This window comes from Protopterus annectens, chromosome 16.part0, assembly GCF_019279795.1.
Source record: "Protopterus annectens isolate FY-2018-M chromosome 16.part0, PAN1.0, whole genome shotgun sequence".
Taxonomy (NCBI): domain Eukaryota; kingdom Metazoa; phylum Chordata; order Ceratodontiformes; family Protopteridae; genus Protopterus; species Protopterus annectens.
The window spans coordinates 338,907,230-338,919,729 of NC_056750.1; the positions used below are offsets into that span (position 1 = coordinate 338,907,230).

General features: G+C 43.0%; 1 protein-coding gene across 1 annotated transcript in view; it reads right to left on the reverse strand.

The window, feature by feature from the left end:
- The window catches only part of NUP188 (nucleoporin 188), a 3,305,077-nt gene that overhangs the window by 1,051,423 nt on the left and 2,241,154 nt on the right, over positions 1-12,500 (reverse strand). Inside the window, exon 34 of the mRNA XM_044058121.1 lies at positions 9,315-9,460. Coding sequence (XP_043914056.1) covers positions 9,315-9,460 — 146 coding nt within the window. The remainder of the gene's footprint in view (positions 1-9,314; positions 9,461-12,500) is intronic.

Genomic DNA, 12,500 nt, shown 5'->3' on the forward strand with positions numbered 1-12,500 from the left:
GTTTCTGAACCGTACAAGTTCTGGAAGCCAGACAAAAACTAATTCCTTTATGTCATGTGCAAAGGCACGCAGTAGCTTCTGCTCACTGCCACTCACAATCGCATATAACTACCTAAAGCATCTACACAGTCAAGTAATAGTAAGCTACATGACAGACCAACTGTTGAGGCCAAAGAGAGCTTTTAGATGGTGCTTTTAAACACAGACACTGGCAAGTTTTTCAAGGAGCCTCCTGAACAAAGGTGGACTGAAACATGAACATGTGGGATAAATGGAGGAGACTCCAACACTCTATGTAACAGGGATGAAAATTATCTTAACACATCTGCACAACTGTCCAAATATTTGGACACTCTACAAGGGCTAAGGGGGTTAAACTCCCATGATCTATGGAAATTAACAGGTCACACAACAGCCAGCACTAGGATGTATGGTAAATTTCTCTACTCACTCTTGTGAAGGCTTGTATAGACCACTAACTTTCAAGAGGCTTAAGGGGGAGAGTGGGTGTTTCCAGGCTGCTCAGATAGCATTGTTAATAACTGTCTCTATAGTGAAGGATGACCCAGGTCTCCTCAAATCTCTTCCCCAGAAATTCATCAAGCTGTTTATGGTAGGATGAAACAGGGGCTTGAGGCCAGTGTAATTTGCCCTTATAATCCTGATAGCCTCTTTAAAATGACAGGCCATCTGGAAAAGAACCATGGGACGAGGGGACTGGATTCATTGTTCTTACCTGTTTGAGACACAATGGCATCAAGATCATCCAACTCTTCTCACAGAATTTGACCATGAGGGAGTTTCATCCCTCTACTATCTACCAGGTAAGCTTGAATAAGGTGCTGTGTGAAAACAAGTGTGAGAAACATGTATGCCAGATGGCAGGAAACAAGCACACAATAATTTCCAAGCTAAAGGCAGAAGACACTGGAGACAGAATTGTACCAAGCCTGGCTCAAACTTTGGACAGTATTCCCTATGGGTATGATACAATGAGGTGAACACAAGCTCCAAACAATAATCAAACATCTACTTGATATCAACTTCTTGAGACATGAGTCCTGGCTCAGGACAATCCAAAAGATCCTCCCCCTCCTCAACTGGGTCATGCTGACCCAACACTACCTGTGATGATGTGTAGTAGTGCCAGCTGTGCCAGGAGGAGTAAAGCAGTGCATGTGTAATATATGCCAGCACATCTAGCTGGAATTTTATACAGAATTATACATCATTTTAATATCAAATTGATTTGTACAGATGCTTGTGTTAAAAATGTATTTGTAAAGTAGTTTGTGTTAAAAATGTATCAACAGTGGGTCTTGTTGGACATAAAAGAAATATACATGTATGTCAGACTGTATTGTTGTAACTGATGAAATGTATATATTTTAACAGAGGATACTGGAAAGAAAGGGGTTAAGCCCAGCCCAGCTAACCTTAAGAAAAACAGGCTGAAATTAAATGACTTGGTTTAGGCAATAAAGATTGTATCTCACAGGTCTGAATGCAGCCAGAGAAGCAATGTCTGTGAAATGTCTGGGCCGGGATCCTGCTCTACTGTCCTTAGTGGTGAACTAATTGCTATGCTGGGGTACTAGGGAATGGCTTGTTTCTGCAGGAAGGGTGGAAGTGCTGGAATTGTTTTAGTTTCCAGAAGCTGTAATAAACATTAGCTAAAGATCTGTATGTGTATTGTGATACATCAGTGCCAGATCTTCACTCAGTTTCGAGTGAGAGGGTAGTGTGGGAACCACAGAGTCAAGGGACCACAAGTGATGTCATTCTGAAGCCAGCACTGAAATTGTATTTGAATACTAGTGAGAGATGTGAGGAGTGCACTCTGTTTTTGGACCTGACAGGACATTCATCTACTTTCATCTTGCCTTGCTTTAAGTAAGTAACTTAAGAACATTAATTCTTCAGACAGTTAAAAAAATATAGTGAGATTAGCTAAATGTTTTTTCAGTCTGTATCTTCCCATCAGTGTTGTTTTTTTTATATTTGCTGCTATTGAAATTCTTGTGTTTATTGTAACTAGGCATTCAGTATTTTCATATTCTTTTTTTTAATTTTTATTAAATATACCTAAACCTTTCATTGTGGTTGGTCTTTTAGAAAATATTTAACGTTCGAGAGTACTTGCATTTCTTTAATGGCACTGTGGCTCCATGTTTCTGAAAGTCTGCTTGGTTAAACAGTACTATTTGCATGAGTATTCATTTTACTAAGTGTAATTGGGTACCATGGTAGTTGCCGTAAAGTAGCTGGCTTTGGGTGTTCTGACTGCAAGTAAATCTACCTTCTAGTATGATTGATGGTGGGTGAGCAGGAAAGCTGTGCCAGCCTTTCCCATGTGTGTGCGTATGTGAAAATCAAATCTCAAACAGTGTGTGTGTGACAGCTACTTTGAACAGGGACAAAAAGTACTGATTCCACAGACAGAGTAGTGGAGGACTTGGCTTGGAACACCCAGCTAAGGACTCAGCTCTATAGTGGTCAGTGGGGAGTCTTATTGGGGCCTGGAGAGAAAGCACAGCCCCAGGACTGCAGTGTGCATTCTCTGTGTGCGCTTAAGAGAAAACACACTTGGTGCAGACAGCTGCATCTGAAAATACTGTGTGTGTGTCTATTTTTCTGACAGTGAACGTTCCCCACCAGTGTCCATGGTGAGGACTGAGGCTATTTGATCACTGGCCCACGGGGAGTGGGGGGGGAGGTTGTCACACTACCTACAGGGATTGACCTCGGTCCAAAGTGTAGCTGCTCTGTGATTAGATGACTTGGGGAACTGCTCTCCATGATTAGGCTGGTTAACCTTTGGGATAACCATCCAAGGGTGGAAAAGTACAGTTGTGTACACTTACCATAAATGTAGATGTTCGAGTGCATTCACTGTTGCAGTCATTACATTTGAGTTATCCTGCTGGCAGGTTGCCCTCAGTCGGCCTGAATTCCAAAGTCTTGGGTCCTGCGTCGGTTGCTGTCACCTCTTCCTTGATGTCAGGTCGTCCGGGGTATAAAGGATGCAGCCGACGTCATTTTATTTAGTTTTTCTTGCCCCAGATGTTAGGTGCCCCCAAAAGGGTAGGCTAAAATTAGGTAAATAAAACATACATGCACCAAAATAATTTTTACCTTCCTCTATAAGCAAATACACCATCTAGATTGTATAGATTAGAGAAGTAAAGTTAAGTTCCAGCAAAAATAAAGGGGATGGTGGGTGGGTAACCTGGACTGCAACAATGAATACACTCGAACATCTACACTTATGATAAGTGTACACAACTGTACTATGTTCTTCGTGTTTTACTGCTGCAGTCATTACATTTGGGTTGAGTCCGAAAGCTATGATTGGGGGGCTGGTGCTAAACAGCATTAGGAGCAGCTATGAGGCCCTGAGGAACTGCAGTGGCAAAGCCTGCCCTGGATTTAGAGTAAAGAGGCAGATTGTAATGTTTTGTAAAGATATGCACTGAACTCCAAGTAGCAGCCTCCAAAATGTCTTTGGCTGGTACTCCCCTGAGAAAGGCTGCAGAAATGGCTGCAGCTCTGGTTGAATGTAGCCTAATGCCCTTAGGCACTGGTTTGCCATGTTGTCAGTAGCAGAAATGAATGCAGTGACCTATCCACTTAGAAATAGTCTGCTTGGAGATAGCCTTTCCTTGTGATGCTCTGGCATATGCCACTAGTAATTGCTCTTTCTTTCTGAAAACTTTAGTTTTGTCCAAGTAGAATCTAAGTTGTCTGTGTACGTCCAAAGAATGCAGAATTTTCTCCCCCTTGTTCTGTGGGTTTGGATAAAAAGTTGGCAAATGTATTGTTTGGTTAAGGGCTACACTGGATACTACCTTAGGCATAAATGTAGGATTTGTTCTCAGAGAGACCCTGTCGGGATAAAAAATGATAAAGGGTTCAACAGCCATGTGAGCCTGTAGCTCTGAAACTCGTCTTGTAGAAGTTATTGCTAGGAGCAGAGCTGTTTTCCAAGATAAGAACTTTATCTGAAACTCGTCTTGCAGAAGCTATTGCTAGGAGCAGAGCTGTTTTCCAAGATAAGAACTTTATTTCCACAGTAGCAGCTGGCTCAAAAGGAGGTAAGGTGAGTTTTTCCAAGACATAATTTAGGTCCCATGCAGGTGTTGGTGTTCTCCTTGGAGTCCTTAAGTTTTTGGCTCTTCTGAGGTACTGCCTTAATAAAGGATGAGAAAAGAGTGGTGGCTCTGTATTGTAATGAGCCGAAATGGCAGAGGCATGGATTTTAATTGATGAAAAAGATAAGCCTTTGTCCATCATCTCAGTTAAATATTGCAAAATCTGAGGAATATTTGGGACAGCTGTATCAGTTCCTTGAGCTTGGTTCCAAGAGCAAAATCTCTTCCATTTCCCAGCATAGGATTTTCTAGTACTAGGCCTTCTGGCTTCTAAAATGACATCCATCATAGCTTTACTGACAGGTGTGGTTTGTATGGCTACATTATCCGCCATGCTGCCAGGTTCAGAGTCCTGAGTTGGCTGTGCAGAATCTGATTGTTTTGTTGGGACAGTAGATGAGGTATTTGAGGTAAGGTCCAGGCTGGGCATTGGGACATGTTCCTTAGGATTGGATACCAGTACTGGGGTGGCCAGTCTGGGGCAATCAGAATAATTTTTGGTCTCTCCTGCCGGACCTTTAGGAGTACTTTGGGGAGGAGAGGCAGTGGAGGAAAGGCATATACTGATAGGTTTGTCCAGTTGAAAGAGAAGGCATCCACTTTCCAAGCTTGTCTGTGATAAGTCCTTGTGCAGAATCTTCTTAGTTGATTGTTTTGAAGGGAGGTAAATAGATCTATGTCCGGGTGTCCCCATTCCACTGTTACCATGGTGAAGACTTGTGGATCCAGGTGCCACTTGTGGGGATCCATGAGGTTTCTGCTTAGTTCGTCTGCCAGAGTATTTTCCTTTACTGGCAGGAATTGCGCCTGCAGATGAACTCGGTAAGTCAATGCCGTGTCCCATAAAGCCATGGCTAGTCTACATAGGGGGTAAGAATGAGTTCCCCCCTGCTTGTTTATGTACCACATTGACTGTGGTGTTGTCTGTCTTTATCAACAGTTGTCCCAGATGAAGTAGGTCTTTGAAGGCTGTCAGGGCATTTTGAACAGCTAGCATCTCTTTTTGATTGATATGTAGATGCTTTTGGTTTGTGGACCAGGTGCCCTGAATGCCTCTTCCTGCCATGTGTGCCCCCCCAGGCATAATCTGATGCATCCTTCGTTAGGCCCTGCCTGGCTGGGGGTAGTGTGAATGGCTGTCCCTTGTTTTGGTGACAAGCCTTTGCCCACCATCGAAATTCCTGTTGCAGGCAGGGTATTAGAATAATCATTGTTTCCAGACTGTGGCAATGTTGCGTCCAGACACTTTTTAGGTACCATTAAATTTTCCTCATATGCAGTCTTGCATATGGAATTAGTAAGATGCAGGATGCCATGAAGCCCAAAGCCTGCAGATGTTTTCTTGCAGATAACTGGGCCTTTGTTGCCATTCCTTGAAATAGGTAGTCAGTTGACTTTCTCTGGAGTGAGATAAGCCATCTGAGCAGTTGTATTTAAGCTTGCACCCAGGAATATTATCTCTTGAGAGGGTACTAGTTTTGATTTATTTTTCTTGACTGTGTAACCTAGGCAAGTTAAAAGTCTCATCACAAAAGTCAGATGCTGTAGTAGAATGTCCTTGTTCTCTGCTTGTATGAGGCAATCGTCCAAATAAGGACATATTTGTATTCCTCTCTGTTTGCAGTAAGCAATTACTGGTGCCAGGCACATTGTGAAGACACTGGGCGCAGTAGATAAGCCAAAGGGCAGTGCAGAGAATTGATAATGCTTTGAGCCAGCCTTGAATCTGAGGTATCTTCTGCATGATTGTCTGATTGGGACATGCAGGTATGACTCTTTTAGGTCTAAAGTCACGAGCCAAGCCTTGCTGCCCAGCATGGGCAGAAGCTGCTATAAGGTCAACATCTTGAATTTTGGTATATCCAGGAAAGTGTTTAGAATAGATAGGTCCAGTATTGGTCTCCATGCTTTGTCCTTTCTGGGTACTAAGAACAGTCTTGAGTAAAATCCTTGTCCCTACTCTTGCTGTGGCACTTGTTGAATTGCCCTCACGTCCATGAGAGCTGCGACTTGTTTTTGAGCCTCTGCCCATTAATTTTTTAGCAGGTCTGTCCAACTGTTTGCTCCTGGCAGGGTATGGAAATGAAACTTGTAGCCTTGTGACACTATGTCTAGAACCCATTTGTCTTGGGTTATAATGTGCCAATTTTGAGAAAAAAGTGCTAGTTTTCCCCCTAAGGGTGCTGCCAGAAGATAAGTGTTTGGTGCAGGCAGGGGGAAGTCACTGGGACTGTTTCCTGTATGGTTGGGATTTGTCTTCTCCATCTTTGGAGGTAAAGGCACTCCACTGCTTAGACCTGTAGGAACCTTGCGGCTGTTATCTGCCTCTAGGGCATCTGAATCTGCCCCTTTGAGGTCTGTCTGAGACTGGAAAGGACCAATTCTTTGTAGGCCAGTGCCTGCTAAATCTAAGTGGCTGTACCTGTAAGAAATCCTTGACCATTTGCATAGATTTAGCTTTGTCTTCCATTTTCTTTAACACCTCCTTCTGCCTTAAGGAGCATCTAATAATTTTGCTTTAACATGGTCAGGCAGATTTTGTTCCTTTAACCAAGCATGCCTCGTAATGACAGAACCAGTAACAGCGGCCCTGCAGAAGGCCTCAAGAGAATTGAACCCACAGTGCAAAGTATGCTTTCCAACTTGTTCAGCTGCATGCAATAAATCCTGCATTTCTTTGTTTTCGACAAATTCAGAATTAGCCATCATTTCCTGTTTAAGCAGTGTCATGATATATTGCTGATATTTGAGCATATGAAACTGGCAGTTTAAAGCCCTTATAACCAAAGTAGCAGATGTATAAATCTTTTTTCCTCATCTATCCAGTGCCCTAGAATCCCTGTCAGAGGGGGTAGGGTTTTTTGCAGTTGAAGCCTTGACCCCTTTCGGACCCTGTGAAATAGTTTCTGGGTCAGCAGTAGGGTTTTTGAAAAGGAATTTATGAGAGTCAGGGTCCCTGTAGTATCTGTCCAGCTTAACAGGAGCTGGACGTAGAGAGTCAGGGGTCAGACTAGACTCCGAGAACACATCATCTACAATGTCTAACACAGGTGGAATAGCTAGAGGCCTGTGTTGAGGTAGTAAAAGGAAGTCTCTGAGTCTTTTCTTAGATTCTGAAAAATCTTGGCTCTCCCAGTGGAAGTGCTCCCTCATGGTATGCAAGGTTTCTCCAAAAGAGTAGTCCTCAGGAGGAGAAGCTGAAGGAACTGACTCTTCAGCATCAGAATCCTAATAGGGGGGGAAGAAAATATTCCTGATCAGAAGAGGAATCAGAAGAAATGGAAACCTGATCTGAAGATTCATAGTCTGTATCTCTTGCCAAGGCCTCATCAGGAGGGGGGATGGGAACCCCTGTTCAAGGTAATTAAGTCTTCGGCCATTTTGAGCATCTGTTTTTTTGGGCATGGAAGCCTGTCCTTGTGGCTGGTGAACTTGTTTCTTTGCCTTTAAAGGTGTTTTAGCCTTGGTCTTTGATGTCGGTTAAATATATAATTGTTTGGGTCTGAATACACCCTCAGAAGCAGATGCCTGCTCAGCGGCTCCGGACACATCTGAGGGAATAATCTCCGAGGCTCCAATACCCTGAGTTTCCTGCGGCCTGGCTGACTCCACATGGGAGTCGGTAGTGGTCTGCGACTCTAAAGTAGCGGGTGTCAGAGGCTGCGAAAGTGCCTCACTGAGGGCCGACGACTTGCTTAGGAGAAGCTTCGTCGTCAGTTTTGGACCTCGGTTTCCTGTCTTTTTCTTTTAGTTTTTTGTGAACTCCGGTAGTCGGATGGCTATCCGACGACATTGTATAATTAAATCTTCGCCCAAAATAGCTTAATGCAAAATCGTACCGACACTTAATAGTGTGTTGGTTAAATCTAGCACAAAACTGACAACTAGCAACTTCGTGGTCAGGGCCTAGGCAAGGGATACAATAAGAATGAAATTCCTTATGAGGTATTTGCTTCCCACAAGAACTACAATTATTAACTTTTTCTGATATCGGTCTGGAGCAATAAAAAACTTTGCCCAATGGGGTATTTAGCTTTTAATGAAGACTTCGGATCTGAAACTCGAACATGAAAATCTCAGAAGTCGGCCGACTGGCACTTGCAAACTGCTTTTGCTTCGGGCACCGCGCGGCAAGAAAGACTGAATAAAATGGCGGCTGCATCTTTTATACCCCTGACGACCTGACGTCAGGGAAGAGGCGACAGCAACCAACGCAGGACCCAAGACTTTGGAATTCAGGCCGACTGAGGGCAACCTGCCAGCAGGATAACCCAAATGTAAAGACTGCAACAGTGAAACATGAAGAACATCAAGAGGCGTACGCCTTCCAGTCTTCGTATACTCTGCCAAGGTAGAAAATTAGTTCAAACTTGAATTCTTGCCAACCAAGAACATGCTCAGTGCCTGACACCTTGTTAAAGACCTGCTGAACCCCAGACTCAACCTGCTCACCATGGGTTTTTCCTTATGATGATGTTCCAGCTTACAACTGACACTGTATAAAGGATCTTCTGACAGAAACTCACATGAAAAAATCTTAATGGATTACAGTTTCTGCTTTAGTTTTCATCACTGTGCCCCTCTCTGACAGAAAGTCAGTGTTGGTGTGTCTTGACTAGCAATCTATGGTCACAAAAACAAAATGTACTATTCAATGGCATGAGATCCAAAATGTAAGAGCAGCAAAAGTACTGGCAGGACCGTGGTGTGCATGCACTTATATAGCTGGAGCACTACATCACAAACAACCAGCATTGGTGAGGTAACATCTTTAAATGCAGAGCTTCTAAGGTTTTTGATGAAAGACAACAGGTGGAGAAGATGAATGCAAACAAGGACCATCTTTGGTGCAAGATTACTTAGGCATAAGGGAGCTAATTCTATCTCAAAATGAGGAAATACTTCTATAAGGAGAGACAGGTGATATAAGCTCTCCAAGTGAGTGGTGGACATTAAAGTGTACAGGGTCATTCAAGAGGTTCAAAAGGACTTGGCACAAATGGAATGAATTGTAGAGTCAGATGATGGGGTGCAACATTGCAGGATATTAGCTGCAACAACAAGAAGAGATGAAGTGGTGCTCCCTTATTACCACTAAAGCTACTGCAAAAATAAACTTTTTTCTTAACTTTAACAGAGGTATAGTTCTCATGACTGCCTTACCTGTCAAAGGTTTCACCTGCAGTACTGACATGATAACAGAAAATATTCTGGCTTTGATCTTTTCCACCATCTGCTGGTCCATCTGCAAGATGCTCTCCAGAATCTTGATCAGGGGCTCCAATACTTCAGAAACTGGAACAAGTTCTCTGTCAAGTGATAAAAACACAGTAAAACATTGCAAAATCTGTTCAGGCACTGATTAAGGTAAACTCCTTAATATAGTTTCTAATACTAAGGTTTAAGTGAGAAGAGAACTTAACAGACCTACTATCATAAAGTTTTGCTATGTGAGAATGTAATGCAACTATACATTTTCAGGTATTAAAATAGACTGTTTCCACCTATGCACTCCTCTCATAACCACAGATCCATACATTTTTCAAGTTGCTTAATTACTGAGCTCCCTTCCAGCTTCTGCCTGAAACAAATTAAAAAAAGAACACAGGACCAGCTTTCACAGATCCTTAGTATGAAGAACAGAAAGACCAGAAAGTAATAGCAATTATCATCATGAAAGGGGGAAGAGGGAGGACTCGGACCCGTCTGACACTAGTCCATGAAAATGTGGAGATACTGTTAAGCTTTTATGTAAATACAACTACCTTAAAAGGAACTAAAATTATTATGCACAACTGTAGAGAATGACAAAACCATGGTAGAAATACATTAGAAAAGCAGATTATGAAAGGACAGCCTTTCTTAATCTAGGCCCAGCCTAGATTAAGAATGCAAATCAAATCTAGGGAAGCAGTGTTTTGCAAAAATATTGGAAAAGGAATAAAAAAATGGAGAGATCATTTCCAGTCCCAACTTTTCATACACAAGTGTCACAGTTGGAAAGTTGCCTGGATAGAGTTACTTTGATAATCCTTGGCTAGCTGCCATAATGGCTAAAGGCCTTTGCCGTCCCATGTACAAGGTACAGGGTTCTATCCTGACCTCTGGCCAATGCCTGTTTGTAGTCTGCATGTTCTTCCCTGTGTCTCTCTGTAGGATTCCTCCCACCTCCGAAAAACATGCTGAGTGCTTCCATCTCAAACTCACTCAAGAATGGAGTTGTGGGCAGCAGCACAGACTCTAGAAATTGACCTATAGGAGGAAGAGGTGTACAGACCAACCGCTTTGGGCATCTCATGTGGTGCACATTGTTCTCAAGACAGGAGAAAATGAATCACAGACTGTGCCCCATTGCAAGCCTAGCCACGCGACTGTGTAAAATATATCTCTAGGTGATCTGGTCATGTTAACTAATGTCACCAAATGGACATGGGTACTTGCTGGTGATAAGTGGGTTGTAACCTATTCAATCAATGCCAATGGGAGGGATGCATGTGCCCCTACTGTTCAGTGTGGGCAGCCATAAAGCCCAGCAAATCTTAAGCCTATATGTTACTGGCAAACCAGTGTCCAGTAGTCAGGCTTGGATTACCTGAGATAGCTCTGTTGAGTGAAACTGGATGTAAAAAGTACAGTTGTATACACTTACCATAAATGTAGATGTTCAAGTGTATTCACTGTTGCAGTCATCACATTTGGGTTATTTGCTTGCAGTAGCCCTCAGTCGGCCTGATTAACAAAGTCTTGGGTCCTGCGTCTGTTGCTATACTTTTTCCGTGACGTCAGGTCATCAGGGGTATAAAACATGCAGCTGACGTCATTACATCAGTTTTTCTTTCCCCAGATGTCAAATGCCCCCCTAATGGGAAGCCATTAAATCTATAAATATACAAGGCTATACCTCCAACAAAAACCAAATACACCAAAAAGCTTTTGAGCATAGTAAAGGAGAGTAGAGGTATAGCCAAAAAAGGTAAGGGGGCTGGAGGGAGGGTAACCAGGATTGCAACAGTGAATACACTCTAACATCTACATTTACAGTAAGTGTACACAGCTGTAATATGTTCTTTGTGTTTCACTGTTGCAGTCATCACATTTGGGTAGATTCCCAATGCTAAGGATGGGAGGAGGGATTTACATAGCATTAGGACCAGCTATAAGGCCCTGCAAGACTGCTGTGGCAAAGCCAGCTCTAGATTTAGAGAAAATTGGCAGATGGTAATGCTTGGTGAAATTATGTGCAGAACTCCAGGTAGCAGCTTCTAGGATGTACCAGGAAAAGTCTCGAGTAGAAACCTTGTCCCTTTTCCCCTTCTGGTACCAACTGAATAGCCCCCATGCTTAAGAGAGAAAGTACTTGCTTTTGGGCATCTGCCCACTGATTTGGGGGTAGATCTGGCCACCCTCTTGGTGTTGGTAACGTGTGGAAGTGAAATCTGTATCCCCTGGGACACTACATTTAAGACCCATTTGTCCTGGGTAATGAGTTCCCAGTTCCTTTCATGAAGAGCAATCTTTACCCCCAAAGGGGTAGTCAGTTGAGAAGTGCTTGGCGGTTTTAAAAATAAGTCATTGAGACAGTTTACCATAGGGGGGTTTTACTACACCCAGATTAGGAAGTGGAGGCCCCCCACTGCTTAGTCCTGTGCACACCCTGGGACTGAAGCCTGGGAGCTCTCCTGGATCTGGTTTTGGACTGAGAAGGTCTGGAAGAGGCAGGAAAGGACCAATTCTTTGAAGGCCAATGCCTACTAAAACTTGGAGGTTATACTTGTAAAAAATCTTTAACACTTTGAATAGATTTAGCTTTTTCCTCCATCTTTTTAAGAATAACTTCTGCCTTGTTGCCAAACAGGCGGTCCTGGTTTAAGGTAGCATCCAGTAATTTTGCTTTAACATGATCTGACAAGGATTGCTCCTAAAGCCAAGCATGCCTTCTAAGTACAGACCCAGTTACAGCAGCCCTGCAAGATGCCTCCAGTGAATCAAAACCACATTGCAAAGTATGTTTTCCAACTTGTTCAGCTAAATGCAGTAAATCCTGTAAATCCGTATTTTCAGCACAATCAAGAATCAACATCATTTTCTGTTTAAGCAATCCAATAATATGCTGCTGATACTTTAACATATGAAACTGGCAGTTTAAGTCCCTAATGGCCAAAGTTGCATAGGTGTATACGTTCTTACCCAATCTATCCAGCACCCTGGAGTCTCTATCAGAGGGGGTAGGATTTTTGGCAGTAGTAGCTTTAATGCCCTTGGGTCCCTGGGAAATGGTCTCAGGATCTGCAGTAGGATTGTTAAAAAGGAATTTATGCGAGTCAGGGACCCTGTAACATCTATCAGGTT